General features: G+C 33.9%; 1 protein-coding gene across 1 annotated transcript; it reads right to left on the bottom strand.

Annotated features, from left to right (window-relative positions):
* Nucleotides 1-3,533: 3,533 nt before the first annotated feature.
* On the bottom strand, nucleotides 3,534-5,222 carry LOC115885688 (tigger transposable element-derived protein 1-like). Its single transcript, XM_030904672.1, has one exon. It carries the CDS (start codon nucleotides 5,220-5,222, stop codon nucleotides 3,534-3,536), a length of 1,689 nt encoding a protein of 562 aa, XP_030760532.1.
* Nucleotides 5,223-24,295: the final 19,073 nt, after the last annotated feature.

Below are 24,295 nucleotides of genomic sequence, written 5' to 3'. Positions count from 1 at the left end.
ACCCTCCTCCTAAAGCAGAAAGAACAGAGAAAAAAGAAAGGGAAAAAAATCGGAAATTCTGACAGAGTCGCCCTACAAGATCGAACTAGAACAACAGATCGCAAGCAAAGCAAAAAGTGTAAAAAGAAACTTAACCGAAACAAAAACTAAGCAAAAACCGACACCTCAGAAAATTCACTGCACTAGATGCAACGAAATCTATCCACCCGATTCAGACTGGATACAATGCAACATCTGCAAGAGATAGTATCACGAAGACTGCACAGCATATGCAGGATTAGGAACATTTAACTGAGATCACTGCGAAAGTGAATCTGAATAAATTTAAATACTCGTACCGTTAACATTGCGTACTCTTTGCCTTACAGGCGGCTAAGAGTACGCATATGCAGTTGTTTAGTATTTTTTGTTTTTTTGGATTTTGTAGAAGTTTTGATTTTTTTTTATGTTTCTATATATTACCGATATATATGAGTTGCCATTAAATAAAAATTATGTTTTTGTTTTGTTTGGTATGAATTTTATTGATAAATTTTCACTAGATGCGTACTCTTACCCGCCTTTACCCTACCGATGGTATTAGATCGGGGTATCGAGACGCGCGTTATCGATCAAAATTGATTGCTTATTTGTGTCGCAGTTATAGTGTAATTTTCGTGCAAACAGGTAACGACCCTGTGGAATTTTTAAGCTTAGGTATTTAGTAATCTATTTTAAAAACAATAATTGAGCGCTAAAGTATCCGTGACATTTTTTCCTTTGTTGTTAGCTTATATCGCATTAATCTTTAGATTTTCATATATTATATTCTAAGAAACATTGAAACTTTTGTTACGAATTCAGCTAGATCCGGTTAAGGTATTTAGACACTCAGAGTGGCTAAATATTCTACTCTAAGAATCAAGTGAAAAATTTTTGTATAATTTGCTACTTTTTTTATAAACTTGTTTTATTTATGATTATGTACCAGGAAATTAATTGTAAATTGTACACTCAGTGGTTCAATTTTATTATTTTTTATACGAGTCATTTCTATTAGTTTTGTTTAATCGCTTACTAAAAAATAAACGGTACGGCAAGGTCGCACATATTTTCTCAACTTATGAACATCGCATCGTATTCGATCGATTTCAACCAATATCAGTATTTGGAGGTTGTCGGTGAAAACCCAAAGACGTTTTGTCCATTTTAACGCTTACTTTAAAATTAAGTGTACTTTATACGAAATAAACTGAAAAAATCGATTTTCTCGAAAACGGCTCTAAAGATTTTCTTTAAATCCACATGTCAATTTTAGTATTGAAAATACTTCTGGCCGCGTTTATATGGGACCCATCTTTGAAAGAACGACATGCTAGAGGCGACATGGAGTTCAATAACCTGCCTAATCAACTTGTCAACACGTAAGTCGATAGCTGAATAGACCAAGGTCGTCCTAGGGCCGAAATGAGGTCTTATTAGTGTGAGCCAACTATTTTATGGATATGGATGATTAGTCTGGGAAAGCCGATATTATTATAAAAAAACAGATTTGAACAAAGGTGCTTATGTCCAGAAATTAAAAAGTGGTCGAAATGCCATAAAGAAGGTTGTAAGAATATATAAAAATTATTGATACGCTTCAAAACAGATTACAGTTTCGTTGGGTAGCTTCATGCACAATTTATACTCAATTTCAGGCAATCAATCGTAAATGGCTGGATACGGTAATATAATTTCCCAAAAAAATAAGAATAGGGCAGAAATCAACATGGCACCAACAAGCATAAATATCTTATACATGGCCTAGAAATCACATCATCTGCATTACTTCTGATAGGACTATTGAGTGAGGAAGCATAAACGGCAAGTAACAAGCATTTTAAAAAATTTTGCAATTCAACAAAGTGCAAAACACAATTCAAGAAAGTGCAGTAGAGAAAAATCCACACAAGATATATTCAATCGCCTTTTAATAAATTCAGATTCACTAATAACTAGCAACGTGTAATTAAAGGAAAAGAAAAACATTCACTTCCTAAACATTTAGAAAACTATTTTGGCAAGGCTTTGTGCATCCCCAACATATCTGAGGACGATTTAGGTGTTCTTATAACACAATTATAGAAGACAACCTGTATTTATGAAACAAAATGTGAAATAAATTATTCTTGTCGAGCAATTACCCTGCTTGATTATACCTATAGAAATGAAAACATCATTACACAAAATGCATTTGCTTATGTTTGCGGATATTTAATAAAAAAAAACGCTAGAAAACTGGGATATGAATTAATTTGTCCACAGAATCTCACACTATAGACAAAAAAGGTGCTTTGTGAAGAATTTATCCGTTACATTTATAAATTAAAAAATATTTTTTTGAGAAAGTTTTATCTAGCGAAGGCATTTCTAATTTTCTTTTTAACGAAACGTACAAACTCTCCTAAAATATATCTAATTAGGTTATTTGTTAGATTAAAGATATTGTATACTCTAAAATATGCAAATCGCGATTTAAATACTTAAAAAATACTACTCTACTGAATCATTTGTAACATGATTCATTTGTAAGTTAGAATACTCATGCGCATATGCCTTCAGATTTATCCAGAGTTTGGTTTGGTTAACTATTTATATATTTAAATGTTTAAAACATTTTTTTAAGATGCGACAGACATGTTTTAAATTAAATTGATTTTAATAAAAATGATCCATCACTAATAATAATAAAATAAATAAATAATCCTGTGGGGATTACCAGTTTAATTTTTGAATGCTCTTGAATAATTTTATAAATTTTTACAAGATTTGCCTGAACCAAAATAGTAGAGATTTTTTTTGTGTGCCATGTGGCCAGATATTGGATTTTGGACAATGCTGGAATGGATCCACTAACTTTTTTTAATTCTCGATGGCAGCTGGATGAATTGCTAGTTACGCTTTGGGGGTTTTGGTTATTTCTTTCTGGTTTTTACTTTTCCTGATTTTCCTTCCTTGCTTTGATGGTTTTATTTTTTACATTCACGTGCACGTGATCACATGGTGTCGAGACGTCCACCCTGTTTTCCAACTCAACAAAGATTTTTGGCCTTGCTGATGCAACTATAGTTCCTGGAGTTCACTCTGTTCAAGCTTGGTCAACCTTGCCGTGCTCAGTTGCTGTTGTTGGATAAGTTACCTAGGCTACCCATACTTTTATTTTGGGCTACACTATAAAAAGGTATAGATAGTAAAGTCTGATTTAATTTTATTAATTCTTTTTATAAGTAGTTTTCAACATCTGTAATATATCACTTAATTATATACATTTCAATTTAATTATACAGTAATACCCCGGACTTACGCGATAGGTGGGACTGAGCGCTATCCGCGTAAGTCGAATTCGCGTAAGTCGGGGTACAATTTTGCATATAAAGACATACAAAGTATGTTTAATTGGGACTGGAGACTAAATAAAACAATAATTTAGGAAATAATTAGTATCTAATTCTAAATAATATGACAATACAATATACAAACTATATAATAGAGTGTATAAACACAATCCGAAGTTATTTTGATGTAGAAGGTTTCATAAATTGTAACAAAGTCGTCTGACGAGTCAATGATTTTTTCTTCTCCCGTAATATCTCCTCGTAGCATCCTAGTAATTTTTTTATTCCATGTTTTGTAACAAAACTGCGCTCTTCATTGGAGTCTATGCTTTCCAAAATTGTTAACCCTTTTTCAATCGAACTGAGGGCTTCTGTCAAGTTTCCAACTGTCATTTGATCTTCTAATTGAACTGGATCCAAAGAATCATGATTATCAATTTCTTCCTCTTGTTCACGCATTGTTATGAGCTCATCAATTGTAAGCTCCTCATTGTGTGAATCCAACAGCTCTTGAACATCATCACTATCCACTTCTAAATTTATTTGTCTACCAAGTTCGACAACGTCTTTGATCACATTGCAAATTTCATCAGGCCCTGACACTAATTCCGCCTGAGTCATAGTGGAGAAAAAAAATGGACAGAGTTTTTTCCAGACGCCATTTAAAGTTTTTTGTGAAATTTCATTCCAAGATTCTCCAATGATTCTCACTGCTTCTAAAACGTTGAATTGTTTCCAAAATTCTTTAACAGAGAGCTCGTTGTTTTGTCTCATAGCTTCATGCAGATGTGCAAACGATCGTCTCGTGTAATAAGCTTTGAATGTTTTGATAACGCCCTGGTCCATCGGTTGAAGCAAGCTGGTTGTATTTGGTGGCAAAAATTCAACTTTCACACGTGGGTCGAAACTAGTTAAAGTAGCAGGAGGATGACCTGGCGCGTTGTCGATTAATAGCATCACTTTAAACGGGATTTGTTTAGACTGGCAATAACGTTCGACTTCAGGTATGAAGTGATGACCAAACCAGTCTTCAAAAAGGGAGGCCGTCACCCAAGCTTTACGATTCGACTTCCAAATCACGGGCAAACCAGCTTTAGATTTGTTTTTCAATGCTCTTGGATTTTCCGAGCGATAAACTAAGAGAGGTTTTAATTTAAAGTCACCAGCTGCATTCGCGCCAAGCATCACTGTCAATCGATCTTTGGCGGCCTTAAAACCTGGAAAAGTTTTCTCTTCACGCGCAATAAAAGTTCTTTTAGGCATCTTCTTCCAAAATAGGCCAGTTTCATCTACGTTGAATATGGTTTGGCTGGTATAGCCACCTTCATTTATCATAGCTTTGAGTTTCTCTGGATAGAGAGATGCTGCCTCTTTATCTGCACTTGCCGCCTCTCCACTTTCTGCAATGCTATGCCAGTTACAGCGACTTTTGAACCGGCTGAACCAACCGTTACTGGCTTTAAACGTTTCATCTTTAGCCATCTCCCCAGCTTCTTCTTTTAATTTCTCAAAAATTTGTTTAGCTTGAAAGCACACCGTGTTCTGATCAATAGGACAATTTTTCACACTTACTTGATTATCACACCATAATTTTAACAATGTTTCCATTTCAGCGATAATACCATGCCGTTTACGAATGATGCTTGAATTCAAAGACTGAGCATTTTTCACAGCTTCGAGAATTTTTTCTTTACTTTTCGTAATTGATCTGACTGTCGATTCCGGAAGTTCATACTTCTTCGCTAAATCACAAATTTTTATTTTTGCATCGTAGTCTTTAATAATGTTAAGTTTACACTCCAAAGATAATGTTTTTCTCTTCTTGTTTAAAGCAAAAGAGTCGGTTCTACTTCGTTTGGATGCCATAGTACTTAGTAAATATCTCAGGTCGTCGCACAACGCACAAAAAAACACAAAATCGTAACTTATGTACCTACGCGCCGATTCCGCACTACACGTATGTGCTTGTTGTAAACTGAACGAATAATAATGCGGGCGGGGGGAGTCAGAAACAAACGCCGCCGCTTGACCTTGACTGCACGGCGTTCAAACAAAAAACGAATAGACGAGAAAATTAAATCGCGTAACTCCGAATTCGCGTAAGTCGAGGTAGCGTAAGTCGGGGTATTACTGTATACTTTAATTACAAATTTAAATAATATTTTAACCTCATTTTCAAAATTTAAACCTATTTCATTGTTTTTCTGGTTGTTATAAAACAAACGTATTTTATAACCAAACATTAATTTTAATTAATATATTTAGATTTAGTAGAGTAGAAACTTATTTGTTTTATTGCATGAATGAGGTTCCATCTTGGCAAATATCTTTTCCTAATAACAGTTTTCTGAATCTTTAGTGTTATTTAACTATTAGGTAGATTCAGTGGCGCTCATTTGAGCACAAACCTTACTCACCCTATAATGCTCTCCAGGCGAACAGCACCGTCGCTGTAATGTATTAATAAAATTTTATTTTGTTATCACGTTGTGTTACAATCTTACGGTTTCGACCACCCCTTACCATCTAACGAACCCGTCCCCGAGAATCCACCATCCACCTACGCAATAGACCTACACAAAAAAAATCAGGAAGAGGTACCTCCTTCCCCAAGTACTCCAACTGTACCTAAAATACCACCTAAATGCCTTCAGAAAAAGAACATGAGCGAACTTGACAGCGTTATCTGTTCTGTTGGAAAACGCATAAAGGACAGTACCCCTGAAGCCCGTTATGACGTGTTTGGTCGCAATGTCTCTCATAAGCTCAAACATTTGTAGTTAGTATTAACAAGAGTAGAACCACACAAGAAGAGTGAAAATCCAATGACCCAGTACACTGAAAAAAAATGAATATAATTTTCCCAACATTTTATTAATAACGATACTGTTGAGTATATGCCAACAAATATGGCAAAAAAGGATTTGGAAAAAGAGCCTACTTCAAATTCACCTAATATATGAAATGAGAATCCAAAAACAGATACGCCAAACGTCTTATCGGTATAGGATTACCTCGAAAACAAGTTAGCACAAGATAGACCAAAGATATCTTCAGCAAGTCGTGCCATAATAGAAATTCAACGTTATTTGGAAGATAGTACCATAATAGAAATTCAACGTTATTTGGAAGATAGTACCATAAAAAGAAATGAAAATCCATTGATCCACTGGAAAAAAAATGAATATAATTTTCTCTATTTAAGTAAATTGGTAAAAATAAAAATGTGCTCTTGCTAGTTCAGTTCCCCGTGAAAGACAATTTTCAAAAGCACAATATGTACTGGGCGACCGCCCCACCGGGCCACGCAAATTTAAGTAAAATTATGTTCTTAAATACTTACAAATCAGGATATTATCGTATAAAGTACTTCAAAATCGTTTGTGTTAATTTTTAAAAGAATATAATTATTTTTAACTTATATTCGAGTATTCACAGAAGTTTTTCCCAGTCCAAATGATATAAATTAAACGGAATTTGAGAACCAAGTCTCTCTAATACTACTAAAATTTGTTTCTTGACTATTAAATAATGATTTTTACAACACTCTAGATGCTGAAATTGAAACCCAAGAAACACAATGATGTTTACAGTATGATAGTACGTAACATCATTATAAAGCTTTATAATAAAAAATATTATTTTCATATTGGATTCGGGCTTTATATTCAACATCATATATATATACATAAGAGCTAAACAAGTTTTAGACGTTTTGTCAAACCTGGTACTAAGCTGTTCTTCTAATGATATCAGAGAATTAACAACTGCGTTGGCGGCCAATAAACCAATGATAATAAAATAATTAAAATGTTGCACTGAATGCAAATATGCAACATGTAGTAATAGACAACAAAATGAAAAAAATACTTCAGATTCTGAATATGAAAACTTTTAACTAACAATTTAAAATATATTTCTGTCTGGAACCAAATGAATATCTAATTCCTTATTGTCTATGTTTATTTTAATTTATATAAAGTTTTGTACAGATTTGTTACTGATCATTATCAAGTGAAAAACTCACGAATAAAGATTAGTATTGCATCTGCCCGAAACCCTGTGTAAGTTAAAATAAATATAGACAATGGAAGTTCGAAGTTATTTTAGCAAATACTTAATCAATGTCTACCATTGATTAAGTATATGCTACTATCAAAGATATGTTCTATATGTTATAATTTGTGTCTCTACTATTTGTGTCACACCGACATTTACAGTATAGGCCAAAAGTAGATAGACAAAACTATTTTTCAAAACAAAATAAACCAAACATCCCTAATAATCTTTCTCCACATACCAATATTTTTAAAACCACCCATTAATAAAATATAAGTAAACAAACAACACTTGCGATGTTTATTTCATTTGCGTTAAGATAAATACCAAAATCATGTTGGTCAAAAGTAGATAGACAAAAGAAATCGTCAACGTTCTAACTATTTATCATGAACCTGAGAGTTCCGGAGTCAAAGGGTAATTTGCATACTTTGTTGTATTATCAAGTATTCTTTAAATATATAATGGTTTGGAAAAATTTGGATTTTGCTTCTGGAGTTTTGTCTATCTATTTTTGGCCAATTCTGTATTATTCGCAGTCACCATTTTATGAAGAATTCTTTTTTAAGATTCTGGTTTGAAGTTTAGTACAGTAGCCTGAACCGACATTACAGTTGCCTGTGTATCCAAATTAATTGAAAAAAAAGTAATTGATGTCCTACAATCTTCCATCATCCAAAAATATGGTTAATCCAGTGGTTTTAACGAATGAACAGCTTCAAGCATTGCTTTCTGGAATGAGGGAAATGTTTCAAAGTCCACCTCAAACCTCTTCAGTTCAAAGTCCAGCTGCCAAATTTTCCAAATGTGGCTCAAGGTTTTCTGGGAAATCTGATGAAGATGTAGAAGCTTTCTTTGATGCAATCACCGTTTACAAGGATTGTTTAAACATTGATGATGAAAATCCTGTTAAAGGCTTACCTATTCTGCTTGATGGCCCAGCTGCGGTGTGGTGGCAAGGTACATAAACACCAATCATCTTATGGGCAGAAGTTTTGGATGCATTACGTCATGCTTTTGGTTTTAACAAGCCTGCTCATCAGATCTATAGAGATTTGTTCTCTCGACAGCAAACTGCCAAGGAACCAACGGACCTTTTCGTGAACCAGGCAAGAGCACTGCTTTCTAAGTTAACCATAGAACCTTCGTTACCAGAAGAACATAAGTTGAAAATGGTTTATGGTCTCCTTCACCATAATATCAGGTAAAGACTTCCTCGTCATAGCTTTGCTGATTTCCAGGAAATGATTGATACTGAATAATAGCCAATATATCTGCATTTGATAGTTGTAAGCCCTTTTTCCGATCTTTGCGCATAATTACTCTGTATGACCAGATAATCCTTGCCAAATTATGTTATATTAAAAAAAATCTCGATAAATACAAATCTCACACAACTGTACACGATCACGATACACGATTTAAAAATAATCTTGTGAAACCTGCCTCAAGATTACAGAAAACAAGCTGTATTGGTGTGGATTCTTATAAATTGCTACCACTAAATTTCCGGAAATCAAGCTTGAGTGTCTTTAAATGGCATCTTAAGAGATATATAGTGCACTTGGTACCCTACCCCATTGATGATTTTAAGGAGGCTTTGAGAGACAGCAGAGACCTGCAGATCTTATTTTAATCGGTCATGTCATTTTACGTATTTTACATTGTATTTCTTATTGTGATTTTTTTATTTATAAGTGCATTTTTTATTTTTATTGATTGATTTTTGACTAATCTGTGAAATGTATATTTCTTATGACTAATAAAGATTATTATTTATACCCTTAGACGAACTTTGGGCAGAATGTGGACAGGTAAGTAAATTTAAATAAGATATACAGGGTGTCCCAGAAATGAGTGCAGATATTTTAACTGGTAGTATAGTTCAACCCCAGAAACACGCCTATGAGGTTTTTTTTGCGAAAAAAAAATGTTGAAAATTTTATATTTTTCTTGACATTTTCCGGAAAATGTTGAAAAACTTTTGAGTGCCACTGTTCACTCCCCGGGAAATTCGTTTAGCGGGCATAGAGAGTGTCGGAGAGAATGCAACGTTGCCACCTCCTACCATACCCACATTCTGCATGTTTATCTATAAATTCAATTATTTTTAGTTGCTACAGAAAAAAATACGAAAATTAATTTTATTCATATTAGTGCAGATTGCTCTACTAATTCTAGAGAAACGCGCAATATTTTAAATACTTTTTACAGTGGAGTAAACTGAAAAAATAAATCTTAACAATTATAGCTTCTTTTTTGCCATATTAGGAAATATTTTCAATCGTTTCAATAAACAATTATAACCTTTAATGTTTAGTTAGAGCTTACCCTTTTAATGAAAGTGTTTTTTATCCAGCACACATATACGCAAACACATACACACCAAATATCTATTAAACTGAACATCACAAACCTATCACATGCCTATCACTTTTAAAATATTATTTAAAATTTTTCACATGATAATAATCAAACACTAAACTCATAAATACAATAAAAAATGTTAAAAAAAACTTGCTTTAATAACTACTTATATCCGGTGGCTGATGGTAGACAGCCCGGGGTTTTCTTTGACATTTCTTCAAAACCGACACAACCCCGACGACGATTTCGAAAACACTGAAGGAATTAGAAATTACAAATTTTTATTTAGGAATTTGTTGACTTAGCGTCCTCTAGATGATGTATTACTATTGGACTGATGTATTACTATTATGGGTCAACGTTTTGGTGGTTGTATAAAGATAGATAAATCAATTTTCTAAATTTTTAATGTATGGAGTAGGGATATCCCAAAAATAAAATAAAAGTACAAGAAAGGGTATTACCCAAGAAAGAATTAAGGTAAAATCAAAGAATATTCTACGTTATCTAAAATATAAAAATATGGGAAGCCCCGACAAAAATCTGACACCTGATATCAAAGTGATAAACAAACATCGGCGCATGCGGCAGCGAGCACTTACACTTAATTTTTCAGTTCATTGCTAGATGGCCTTTTACTCTTCTTTTACTAGGGATGCACTGCAAACAAATATTCCAGCAAAACTAAAGTGTTTTTTCTTATTCTAAATTCTAACAAATAAATAAACCTGTAAAACTGTATAAATAAAATCGGTCTTCGATTTAAAAAAAAAAAGATCGATTATACCAATAAATCGTTTGATAAAAATCACGTCGATTTGATAAAAATCGATCTTCGTTTAAAATCGATTCGAATAGTACATCCCTAGTATGGTGTGTAGTTTAAGGTTATGTTTAAAGTTATTCGTGGCTTATTAAACTCGCACAAAAACAAAACAGAAAACAACAAAAAACAATGCAAACAATGCCAAATAAACCTGTAAAAAAGTACTTTTATTATTCAAAATTAAATATCATATAATTCAGTTGGTATACGAATATTTTTTGATTTATTTATAATGTTTTGTGTCAAAAATATGTGAGAAATGAGGTAAACAGTTTAAATGTCTTAATAAATTCGTTTTTAATTTATTAACCTTTCAGGTATCTACCTAATGGTAGGAAGAAATTAATTATGTAATGGTAGGAAAAATAATTTCACTTTAATTACGTATTAGAAAATCAGTAATCTTAAATTAGGATGCATCAATGGAGAAGAAGGCAATTGTAATCACAATACAATAACAGATCTACAAATACCAAGCAATACATTAAATCAAAAATCTCAGTAACACTGTTGTAATAATGTACTCCCTGTGGTCTTATTAAGTATAAAGTTTTGTTTTACATGAAAATAATTATCCCATTTAATTATTCATTAAATTTTAGTGTCAGCTTATTGATAGCTCGATTACCAGTCAAATAGTTTCGATGTTTTCTATACTATGAAGAAAATTTGATCTGATTAGATTAATTCAGATGTAAATTTATGTTATACGGTAAGATATTTTTAAACAAACCAAGAAAGTTCTCTTCAGACAAGTTCTGGTCTGAAATTGCAAATATTAATGAAAAAGTTATACATGTAGTTTTCTATTCATAAATGATATTATTGATTTTATTCTAGGTGAATGTATCGAGTCATATTATATTCTGCAGAATATATTGAGAAAAATGGTAAACTAACTAAAAGTGCTAACAAAATTTCTTAGGAAGTTATCGATATACCTAATTATTAGAAGCTGTAACAAATGTTCAAAGAGTCAGAGTATACTTTATTAGAAGTGTGTTAGATAGAATTATACACTTTAAAGAAAATATCTTTTATTATTGCAGGTAATGCATATTGTGTAATGCATAAATATGTGAAATCTATTATTACATACAAAGATTGAAAATTATTTAAACAGCTACCTGTATGTTGTCTCACAATCTCATTTAGTGAATGGGTTATTAAAAATTGAACATATTTACACACAGAATATTGTGGATATGGATATCTGGAAAGCATGTTATAACCATTTTTATTTTTAGGATTTATGAAATGATTACATAAATATACTAACAACAAATTGCAATGCATCTGTATATTAGAGACAAAGATGAAAGAGAGTAACAAGAATATATGTATTCAAAAGAAAAATATCAAGACCATTTGTAGTAATTAAAATTAAAGAATAAAATACATAAAATGTACCATATGATCGAAAAAAAAACGGCGTCCAGTTGGCTGGGAAATGACGATCAATGACATTTCCTATATAAATTTACATATAAAATGACAGCGACCTTCATTTCATAGCCATCGTTGACGCCGTTTTTTCTCGATCATACGGTAGTTTATGTGTGAACAAATTCTCATTTCATATAAAAATTGGAGCTCTATCTAGAGTATATTTGAATATAAATGTTTTTATGTATTGGAAGGGGGACTGTAGTTTTCAAATATAATAAAGAAAATAGACTAAAAAAACATGTGTGTAAGTTCTTTTTTAAACTATTCTGTAGTTACGTAAATGTGTTTCAAATAGGTTGCTTTTCACAATAAAGTCAATACACAGTAATTATGCTTTACTTTTTCAAAACACACTCTTGTTTTTTATTATCAGAGAGTTATTAATATTAGAAAATTTAGTTACATGAATATAATAGGAGCAAATATTATGTTTCAAGTTTCAAGTAATTAGAATATGATATGAGTCATAATAGCTTAAATATGATTGCTCATAAAATACCTAGTATATACACATTTAGATATATCTCTTTAAATATAAATTAGTATTGCCACCATGCGATTAATGGGAAATACAATATGGTCGTGAAAAAAAAAACGGCGTCAGCGATGGCTATGAAATAAAGATCGCTGTCAATCTATGTGTAAAATTTTATGGAGAATTTCACCGACCGTTATTTTCAAGCCATTCTGGACGCCGTTTTTTCCGACCATACGGTATTTCTAGGTATGGAATTATGTCTCTAATATGTAGTTAGGTAATTTTTTCCATTTGCCTATTGTTAATTATAACGTCGTCAAACTATAAAATTTGCTATATTTTTTAGTTAATTTTTTTTAGTAATATCAAAACATGTTTTGAATAGTTTAATTAGTAATAAAGCTACTAACATATTCAGTTATTCTTTTTTCTATAAAGCTTTTTTGATAAAAAAATGAGTATACCTGCTAAGACGTTAAATTGCCTGAGAAATTACGATCGATGCCATTTACCATCCACTTTTACACAATAGAATGCCATCGATCGTAATTTCAAAAGCAGAAAACTTGCCGCCGTTTTTTCCAATGAAATGGGCGGTGGGGAGAAAATTACAGATTCCTGTATTATATTAACGACTAACGACATTATTAATCGAGTGTACACAAAGCATGTACACTATTAGAAATCGATCTAATTTCTAATAGTATCGAGCTTTTAAAATTCGAGAAAGTGATCGGAGATTGTGTTTAAAGTGTTGTGAAATGTTCGTTAGTGCATATTTTTGTGTCGGTAATCGGTATCGGTATAGGCAAATCGCGATGAAGTATACAAATCCGGAGAAGGTGGATATGCTAAGACCATAGGTACTTAGCAGGGGAAAGCGCTGTAGAAGCTCGGAGACTTTATTCCGAAGAGTATCCGAGTAGACAAATCCCTAATGCTCGAACCTTTGTAAGTATGGTTCAGCATTTGAGGGATTCGGGAAAAGCAACGAAGAATTGCTGCAAAACGTTAAAAATTCCATGCTCAGAAGAAGGAGAGCATCTATTGGAAATGGAGGTCGTCATTTTGAACAATTATTATAATAGCATGCAGTCAAGAAGCGAAGGGTATACCGGGTGGTGCATCATCGTTGGAAATATAGGATATCCCATGCAAATTTTGAACTGTCGAGATATCGGATCCCCTTATGCAAATTTGTAATGTATCTTTAAAAACCATTTACGATTTAGCTCTAAAATTAATAGGGGAGCCAATATTTCCACAGTTGAAAATTTGCATAGTGTTGTTAAGTATTGTAGTGAAGTGATGTTATTAAGTGTAGTGTTATGTGCAATTTTAAGAGTGGTAAAATGGAAAAAAAAGAAAGCTCTGCAGTTGTATCTCTCTGCTATAGGGATATCTTGTTTATTTGGTAAGTTTTTTTTTCTTTTAGTTTATTTTGTGGAATGTGGAAAGTAGGGCTACTGGCGATCACCCACTTAAAAAAAGTAACGCACCTCTGCAGAACCACTTGGGTGGTGTGGGATTTTGCAAGTACTTTTTAAGTCTTTCTAGTCGATGTGGCAACAGCGGGCGGCGAACAAGCCGAGATCCGCGAGATCTCTCCCCCGCGCCGGGGGATCCGCGAGATTCCCCGGCGGCTCTCAAAATGTCGCAATTTTTTTTTAAACTTTCAAAGTTAAATAACTCGGTTATTTTCAATCTATTTTAAAAATGGTAAAGAGAAAATATGTTTCTTTTGGCCAGATCTACCACCCCTTAAAATATCTGCACTCATATTTTTTTTTAAAATATCTGCCCCTGTATTTTAAATACAGTCAGTGATGTAAAATTAAAAAGGTATTTATGTAATCTTTAAATGTGGGACGAATACAACCAATCTCGCAAAATTATAAAATTAAGTTAATTATATAACGTTTAATGTCCAAAATACTTAATAATTGGTATTTCATACATTTTATATTGGTATAAAAGTCACAATTATTTTCCTGCATATCCAAAACCGCAGGTTTTGCATGATTTTCATTGATTAATCATTATTAATCGTTTATTCTGAATATTGATCCCATTCCTGAGGAAACCGTTACAATGTTAAACCTGACGGAAATAAAATAGTCACTAGCGTACAAATGAGAGACCTCTTTAAGTCTGCAAATGCTGGCAAAAACCATTTTAGATATTTGTAAATATTTCACCTCTCAACGGGCACATAGACAAACTATAGCCGACATTGTCATAAGAAATCAACTAGGACAGACTGGCAAAATGATTAGTGAAACTAGATGAACGGTGTTATCCGAGATGATAGTGGAGCATTTCTAACAGAGTATAAGGTATTTTTCTCTCTCTTCAATCTAACCTACCTGCATAATTATAAATATTTTGGTATGACGTATCATCTTATCGTTTCTTTTTAATTTTTAAAAATATAATTAGGAAAATATTTATTAGATTATTAGATTAGAAATTAAAATTTTTATTTTAATACTAGCAATATACTTTGCAAAAGAAATAGTTGAAAAAAATGGGAAGACCAAAACTGTGGCAAAAGGCAAACTAGTATCCAAGTTTTATACCCTCAGAAGATTGTAGCATTTTGTCTTTCTCTTTAAGCATTTTAGTATTTATACAATTCATATTAAAAGTTGAGTAGAGTATATGAGATTATTGCAAAAGTTAAGCAAAAGTGTCCAAAAGTTGCCTGAATCAAGTTGATTTGATGATTCTTTGGTCATATTGCCATATATTGGGTAAATAATCTTATTCTCGTTTTTCTACAATTTTCCTTATTCTTTTAATCATTTTCATTAGATATGGAAATTCCTGGATTTCGTCCACTCATTTTTATTAGTCTACAACGCTTGCAGAATAAAAGGTTATTAATAACAAATATTCGTTTAAATATTGTCCACAGGGTTTTCTTTGGTGGTTTATTTTTGGTTATTTCTCAACCAAACTAAAGAAAAAAAAACTAAGCCTATTTAAGTTAAAAGTTCTATTAAGTTAAATTAAAAGTCCCGAAATCCAAAATAACAAGGATTCATTAAATTATTTTTAAGAAAGATATAGAGATTGTTTTAAAACTGTCTGCAATTAAATCAAAAAGAGATTCGATATTATAATCCTGTAATATCTAAAGTACACATGTTCTCTCCGAGGAAGTCCCCTTCTTATGAAACTCGTCTATCACATCCGTCCTTGAATCCTTTGTTCGAACACCTTTCACGGTTCTGTGAAAAAAAAATTCTGTCAAACAATTGATGCTCAATGGCGGAGTCTGCCAAGCTATGTGTTGCAAGAAAATATAGTCGATAAGAGTGAAGAGGTTGATGTTTTTTGGAGATTATTGTTTAATTTCAAAAATGAAACAGCACATTCGTTTTTCGGGATTTAACTGGTTTCGTTTTCAACATTCTTTGTCTGCCACACTTTAATACAACTTGCGAACGAATTTTGAACCACTCCAGCTCTATCAAATCGAAATCGAGAAATAAATTTTTGACGTAGACAATGAATAAAGTATTATCCGCCAAGAAATCTGTAAAGATATATGTAATTATGTCGGATTTCACCCCAGGAAGATATGACGAATAGAGTGACCAAGAACAAGAAATTTACATCTGTTCCTGGTAGTTCATCTCAGGATGTAGATGGTCACGAGACATCGGATACGGATGACGACATTAGTATATATGATTAAATGCTGTACCCATTAATAATTTTTACCTACTTATAATTTTTTTATGATAAATTTATCTCTTGCAAAAAAATGTGGAACCGGCAAAGGTATGAGCTGCTCCAGTGCATCCTCCAAGGCAAGATCCAGGGCAAACGATGCCGACGTCCAGGACGCAGGAGAACTTCCTGGCTCGCCAACCTGGTTCGGGAAGACGTCCACTCAGCTTTTCCGGATTGCAACCAACAAAATCATCATAGCCGGAATGATCGTCAGCGTGGCGGACAGTTAATCTAAGAAGAAGAAAGTATTAACATAAAACACCTGTTACATACATACATACATACAGCCGTTACTCGCTGACGAGTATTCGACACACATAAAGAAAATGGTCACGCAAGGCGTTTTCTTTCATGAGCTTTTCTGTGACTGAAAAGCCCGATACGTGATGTTATCTGCCTACCGCACTCCGGACATTCAAAAATCCCATTGCTTTGTTGCCTCTCTACTTTTTGGTTGCCGCTATTAACTGAGTTTACAACCCTTCTCCATTGAGTTCTATTGTGAGCTGCTTTTTCCCACTCATTCTGCATGTTAATTCCCTTTAAATTTTCGTGGAAAATGTCCTTGTATCTTTTCAGTTGTCCACCCGGCCTCCTCTTACCGTCCACAAGCTCACCGTAAAGCAGAGATTTTGGTATGCGGTTTTCTTGCATTCTGCATACGTGACCAGCCCATCTTAAGCGGGATTTTGTGACCATGACTTCAATACTCTCGCAGTTAGATTTTTCAAGGACCGATACGTTTGAGACATGATGGAACCACCGGACTCTTAAGAGTTGTCTAAGGTGTCTCTGTTGCAACTTGTTCAATGCGTTCATGTGTCGGCGGTAAGGCACCCAGGTTTCGCTCCCATATATCATGGTGGGGATTATAATTGCTCGGTATACTGCAAGTTTTGTTTTTGTACTCAAGTCATGATTGTAGAAAACCCTGTCTTTTAATTTCCAGAATGCTCTTGAGGCGCTACTAATCCTGTGCTGAATTTCAGAGTCAATATTGGCCTTTTCCGAAATCAAACTGCCAAGGTAATTGAATTCCGCCACATATTCGAATAGTTCTTCTCCGATTTTTATAGCATTGTTGTGATCTTCCGGGGGAGTGCACATGATTTTAGTTTTGCCGATGTTCAGCTTAAGGCCCAAAGCCTCGTATGCCCAGGTATATGTGTTCAACATTTCTTGTAATTGTTGTACCGTGTTTGCAACTAGAGCGCAGTCGTCAGCGTATTGAAGTTCTGTGATAAATTTTGTACGTGTTTTTGCCCTGAGTCTTTTTATGTTGAACAGACCGCCGTCATATCAGTATCTAATGCCCAATCCTCTCTCCTGCAGTTTGCTGTCCACTATAATGGAGAGCGCTGCCATGAATATGTTGAATAGGAGAGGCGCTAAGACACATCCCTGCCTAACTCCTGTATTTGTTAGGAATGGGTCTCTCAGTGATCCATGATGTGACACTCTTGACTTGTTGTTTTGGAGGCTTTTACACACTGTAAGAAATTTGTTGGGTACTCCGAACTTTTCCATAATTGCCCAAAGCGCATCTCTGTTCACAGAGTCGAAGGCTTTTGTTAGATCGATGAATGCAACATAAAGTTTAGACTCCTGCTCTTTTACTTTTTCCTGTAGTTGACGGATGGAAAATATGGAATCGACGGTGCCGCGGTTGGTACGAAAACCCCTTTGCGATTCTGGAAGGATTTTTTCTATATATGGGTGCAGGCGGTTTGACATTATTTTTGCAAGAATTTTTCCGCCGATAGCCAATAGCGAAATTCCCCGGTAATTTCCGCAGTCTGATGCACTTCCTTTGTTCTTAAATATATTCACTATATTCGCGTTGCGAAAATCGTGAGGTACCTCTCCGCTTTCCCATACGACATCAAAGAGAGCCTTAAGATGATCCATAATTTCTTTACTTGCACACTTATAGATTTCCGCCGGAATCGCGTCACAGCCAGCTGATTTGTTGCTGTTTTATGGAGGTCTTTATTTCTTGTTCTGTTATTGGGATGTCTAATACATCGAGGCTGTTATACTGAGGTATTGTGTTTAGTGCTTCCATATTGGGGTTGTTTTCTTGGTTAAGGATATGGCTGTAATGTTCTTTCCAGTGATTTCTGATTTGTTCTTCCTCTTTTAGAAGTTCGCCATTTTGAGCCATGATTGGGCAGCTTACCTTCTTAGTTGGACCGTATACTTCTTTTACAGCCTCGAAGAATTTACGATAATCGTGATGAGTGGCGTACTCTTGAATCTGATTCGCTTTTTGTGACCACCAGTTATCCTTTACTTGGCGCAGTTCTCTTCGAAGGGTGTTGTTGGCTGCTTTAAAGTTATCTACCAGTCTTGGATTAAGTGGATTTGCAGTGACGGCTTGATGTGCTCTATGCTTTTGTTCCAAAAAAGCCTGTATATGCTGTTGATTTTCGTCAAACCAGTCTGGTTGTTTCTTTTTGTTCGACTTTCCCAGTACTGCTTCGCTGGTTTTATGAATCGCATCCCTTAATTGTGTCCAGTCTTGTTCAGCTTCCAATATTGAGATTGAAGTTATCGGTGGAAGTGATTCTTTGATGGCTTCCCGGAGGGCGTCGGCGGTATTCTTGTTCTCTAGATCCCGTACGTTCAATCTGGTCATGTTGTTTTGCTTTTTACAGCGTGGATGTTTGGGTTTTAACTGGATTTTCATTTTTGAAATTAAAAGTCGGTGGTCAGTGCCGCATTCGGCATCTATTCTAGCTTTTGTGAGCCTAACATCTTTTAGATGCATCCTTCGAACGATTATGTGGTCCAATTGATGCCAGTGGCCTGATCTAGGATGTTTCCAGGTATCTTTAAACTTGTTCATCAACATGAACCACGTATTGGTGATGCAAAGATTATACTCTGCGCATGTTGTTAATAAGCGTTCACCATTGCTATTTGCGTTTTCCATTGTTTTCCCAATACGTCAGGCCATATTTCCTGTTGTTTGCCTACACGGGCATTAAAGTCACCTAGCAAGATGATTCGTTCGTGCTTTGGAATTCGTTGAAAGGCATTTTGTAATGCTTGGTAAAATTTATCCTTATCTTCAATTTTAGCGTCAAGGGTGGGAGCGTAGGCACTAATGTTGTTGACGTAAGTTTTGTCTGATATGGGGTACCTTAGGGTCATAAGACGTTCGGAGACACCAATAGGTACTTCTGTTAACTTGGTGGCGATTTCGTTTTTGATCGCAATGCCTACACCATGAATTCTCCTGTGTGTTGCGGGGTGACCTTTCCAAAAGAAGGTGTAATGCTCCTCAGTGAGACTACCTTCATCTGCAAAAGCGTGTTTCGCTTAGAGCGGCAACATCTATATTTAATCGGTGGAGTTCCTGTGAGACCAGTGCTGTTCTTCTCTCTGGTCGATTTGAATTTATCTTGTCCAGTAGAGTGCGGACGTTCCACTCCGCGAACGTGAAACATTGATGTTTTTGTTTCTCCGATGATACGCTCGAGTAGGCACCCTCCCGGAGATCCGATTGAGGGGGTATTTTACCTCCGGACGATAATTTTGTCCCACTCGAATGTTCCATCATTGCTGTGTGTAAGCTGCGTGAAAAGGTTTAACTGTGGCGGTTACGCTGCCGCACAGTTTTGGCTGCAACTGTAGCACGGGATGGCTATGGCACAGTGAGGACTGCGACGATAGTTCCCTTGTGCTACGTTCTCGGCCGGCTAGGTGTATTTTATTACTTTTCCCCAGAAGATGGTAGGTCTGAGGGTTGTATAAGGTTATACCGCCTATACTCGGACGTCAGAGCCTCGTTTGTGTAAACAGGGTGCACCACGTGAAGGTGAGGTTGCCTTTTGGGTAAGCTAGGCTATATGTATCGCTTCAATACCCCTTGCACCCTGCACCCTGCTTGCAAAACACCTGTTAACTATGACAATGACCGATGGAAAAATTTGCTAATTTTTCACCGAAACAGCTTCTTCTTCATCGTGCGTAATTTGTAAAGCCAAACCCACTGAAATGAATAATTTATAAAAAAATCCGTCTGAGAAATGATAATGAAACAAATTATGAATAGAGGTTGTCAACGCTGCATATCTGTATCGGCTTTATGCAGTGTATTCTTCATTTAGGATATAACCTATTGTTTAAGAAATTACTTCAAAACAGCTAAAATAGAATTCAAGAAGAGTTCCGTCAAAAATTGTCTTTAAAATATATATTCCAACACGAGGTTCAGGAACATCCAATGATGGTAACAATGCAAGAAGATTTTTTCAAATACAGAGGTTGTAGCCGAAATTACAAAAGTTAAATTTAAATTAATAAAATGATTGTCAATTATTTTATAAGTATTGGCTATTACAAATATAATTATAAAACAAATAACAAATAGAATTTGAAAATTATCCTTTTAATACAGCAAATCTATTTGTTTCGGAATATGCCTGGTTTTATATTTCATCATCTGTACATAGAATGCCCTTCCACGATGCAAAAATGGCAATACTGCCTATTGGAAAATAATCTGAGGGAGCGCAAGGAATAAAGATTATAAATCTTTCAGACAATACCAGTCTAAAAAATATTCAAGGGCGGTTACCAATGAAGATATCATTACATACTATTAATTTCGGATCCAGTTATTACCAATAAGAGACATATTCTGCAAAAAAAGTTAGATCCTGAGGCTCTAAAACTTATATTGAATTCAATCTATATTATATATAGATTGAATTCTTGTAACGTTGTAAATTTTTAAACTATCGAAAATTAAAGTGGAACGTTGTGTTTAAGAAAAAATCTGCCTCTGTAACAACAGAAGCTCCTGAAGAAATTCAATATATATTATCAAGCACAAAACACAAGCTACTCCCACTTCCTTGTTTTATTTATGACGTTTCACCCTTTTATGTGCTCATATGTGCAAGCTTCGGCATGCATTTTAAACCAGGGATGTGCTTCTTCAACTGCCTTGTGTCACCTTATTATTGAATGTATTACCTTTCTGGAGAAAACAGATTTTTCCATTCACAACTTCAACAACTAGTGGGGCTTCATGGAACAGAGTATTATGGAAAAGGTTCAAATCTCTTGTTAACAAGTATGATTCTTTCACACTCTTATGGTGTTCTTCAGACTTCCGACATTAAAGAAAAACACCTATAGAAACTTAGTATTTCAAATATCAAAGTAGAGTAATCTTGAAATGTTTAAACGTTTGAAAGAAAGATGGAAAAAAATATATAATAAATTATAAAATATAAAATAATAATAATAAATTATAAAAAGGAAACAAATTTATCTTTTATGAACATATATATGATTCTTCCCAACTCTTATGGTTTCAAATAAGCGGCTCTTATCTAAAAATGGTAAAAAAACAGTGCACAGTACTGTTGGTTCAGATGAGAAAGAAGGCCTTTCTACGTTGATTAAAGCAAATACGTTAGTGATGTCTGTCCTTGTCCTGGTTAATTTAAAGAGAGTAAAAGGTACCCAAGGTCATAGGCAGTAGGGCGATCAGCTAATGTATGGATGACAGGAGAAACATTTTTTGAGTATTATGCTAACGTATTTTAACCTTGGTTGCTTGAAAATAACGTTATATTATTTGTTTGTTGTATTCTTTGATGCCTCGCTCCCCATCTGACAATGCTTCCAAACACTACACAGATTTTACAACCCCTGGATGTGTTCCACCTTTTGAAAAAATTATGTAAAAATATGTGACTAACTGGAGGAAAAGTTTTAGTTTGAGCAATATATTAACGATATATTGATATATTTTAGCAGGTGGCTCATGAGCAAATAAATTTACTATTGGTATGGTTTATATGATATGGAAAGAAAAAAAAAAATATTTTTTGGGCTGTATTGAACCATAATAGGACTCCAGAAAAAAAATCCAAACCAAACAAAAACAACTTTAGTTTTCAGAAGTATGAACTACTGTCTGGTTATATTAAACAAGAATTATAATGTATAGATTAATCACACTCCCAACAGATATAGGTACATTGTACAGATTTACACTCACGACGGATATAGGGACAGAAGAAATGAATACAAAAAGTTTTCTTGGTATGACATGCCATTATGTTTTAAATAACAAATTTAAAATTGTGGTTATTGGAGTTAGTGCTTTCTGAAACCCATAACTCAGACACATACTACAGGTCAGAAAGCAGAAAAAGATAAAGCGGTGAGAAGTTTATCCAAATTTCTATTTTTTAACTCGTTAAATTTTGAAGAATGGAAGCAATATAGAAAATATAAAAATTATTGTTGTTTTTTTAATTTACATATACCATTAAATTTATTTTTTAATACTTAAAAAGATCAACATAATTTAGCTAATAATATAAATAAATTTCTAGCTCTTCCTTTAAGGGACATACATTTTAGTAACAATTATTGTTATATCCAATATCTATGACATTGCACGGTATCGAAACTTTCACAGCGATACCTTTTGATACAACGTATCGATACTTCTGTTCTGGCGGAAAATTCCCATAGGAGATATGTTTCTTCAACTGTTTTGCATCACCTTATTATCGATTGTATTATCCCTCTGGAGAAAACAGATCTTTACACTGATAACTGCAACAATTGATAGTGTTTCATGGAACCGTTTTTGTTTCAAAAGGTTCTTTGGACACATATGTGATTCTTCCACACTCTTATAGTTTTCTCCAGACTTTCCATAATGAATAAAAAAATATATAGAACTTTTGTTATCCAAAGCGCTGGTCCTGGCTTATTTAATAAAAAAATTATGAAAATGCCCTGATGGTGTTGCAAAGGTGATATACTGGGATACAGTTGTTGACATGGAGCAACCCAATAGTTTTTCACTGAAAATTTATCTCAGGCTTAGTAGAGATGACATCCGTCCAAAGCATTAAAATGTGTGAGCAATACTAAATATTATTATGAGTCTTTAATTCTTTATTTATAGCATTTCTGAATCATGCACTGGCGATCAATCTAAGTATGGAGCCATGAAAAATTAGGGGTGGAATGTTGCATTTCTCGTAAGAACAAGAGATCATATCAAAATCTACGTCACGTAATTCCATTTTGGATAATTTTTTTCACTCTTTAGGAAGAAATAATAAATTAGCTATTCATGTACTTGTTTTTATGATTCGAAGAGTAAGGAAAATAAAAATGTGCTTGCTTATTATTTCACCAGTAATAGTTTCAACAAGATATCTAAACTTGTTAATTCAGGAAATAATTAGGGTAAATGATACAGTCGTTGGCCATGTTACAGTGATTGGCCATGCTAGTAGAAAATTTAATTTATTAAGAATCTCAATTATATATAGAACAATTGAAACTTATGGTATCGTTTTGGCAACATAGCTTAATAAGCATTAAAAATTTCGTATTATTAGGTTGGCAGTTGAATGTGTTGGTAAGTTGGCAGTTGAATGGATGGTAAAAAAGAGGTAAAATTTTATAAATTCCTTAAGGATTCTGTTCTAGTTTTTGCTTCAAGTAGACCTTATTGTTCTTAGTAAACTTATAAATAGGCAAGGATATTGAATTAGGACCATAATTAATTATGTTTTAAGGTCTAAATATATTTAGGTTAGAAAAAAAGGCGCTAAATTAATATGCTAATAACTATAGTAAATTTTGTTCTAAAAAACAATGATTGGCCACATGGCCAATTAGTGTAATAATTTTACGTCATAAAAATGATAAAGATTAATACTGGATACTCATCCTAATCAGGTCTTAATTCAAAAGTATGTTTGTTTTTTTGCATTGCAGTTGTTGACCATAGGCCAATTAATATGGCCAATAGTGACCATAGTATGGCCAATCACTATCGCAATATATTTTTTCTAGTTCCTACAATATGTCAAAGGTTTCTGAAGGTGCTTCGTACCGAAAAAAATATAAAGAAAAAGATATTTCAATGGCTTTAAAGTCCATTGAAAATGGAATGAGTCAAAGGGAAGCTTCCAAGCTATATCATATTCCTCGGGCCACTCTTCAATTCCGGTAGAGTGAAAAATT

Source organism: Sitophilus oryzae, unplaced genomic scaffold, assembly GCF_002938485.1.
Source record: "Sitophilus oryzae breed Bouriz unplaced genomic scaffold, Soryzae_2.0 scaffold_41_pilon_pilon, whole genome shotgun sequence".
Classification (NCBI taxonomy): domain Eukaryota; kingdom Metazoa; phylum Arthropoda; class Insecta; order Coleoptera; family Curculionidae; genus Sitophilus; species Sitophilus oryzae.
The sequence above is the reverse complement of the archived record's forward strand: the minus strand, read 5'-3'. Positions and strand labels throughout refer to the sequence as shown.

Bases quoted from the DNA above. Each gene is read 5' to 3' on its own strand.
- LOC115885688 (XM_030904672.1), bottom strand. From the start codon at position 5,222: ATGGCATCCAAACGAAGTAGAACCGACTCTTTTGCTTTAAACAAGAAG.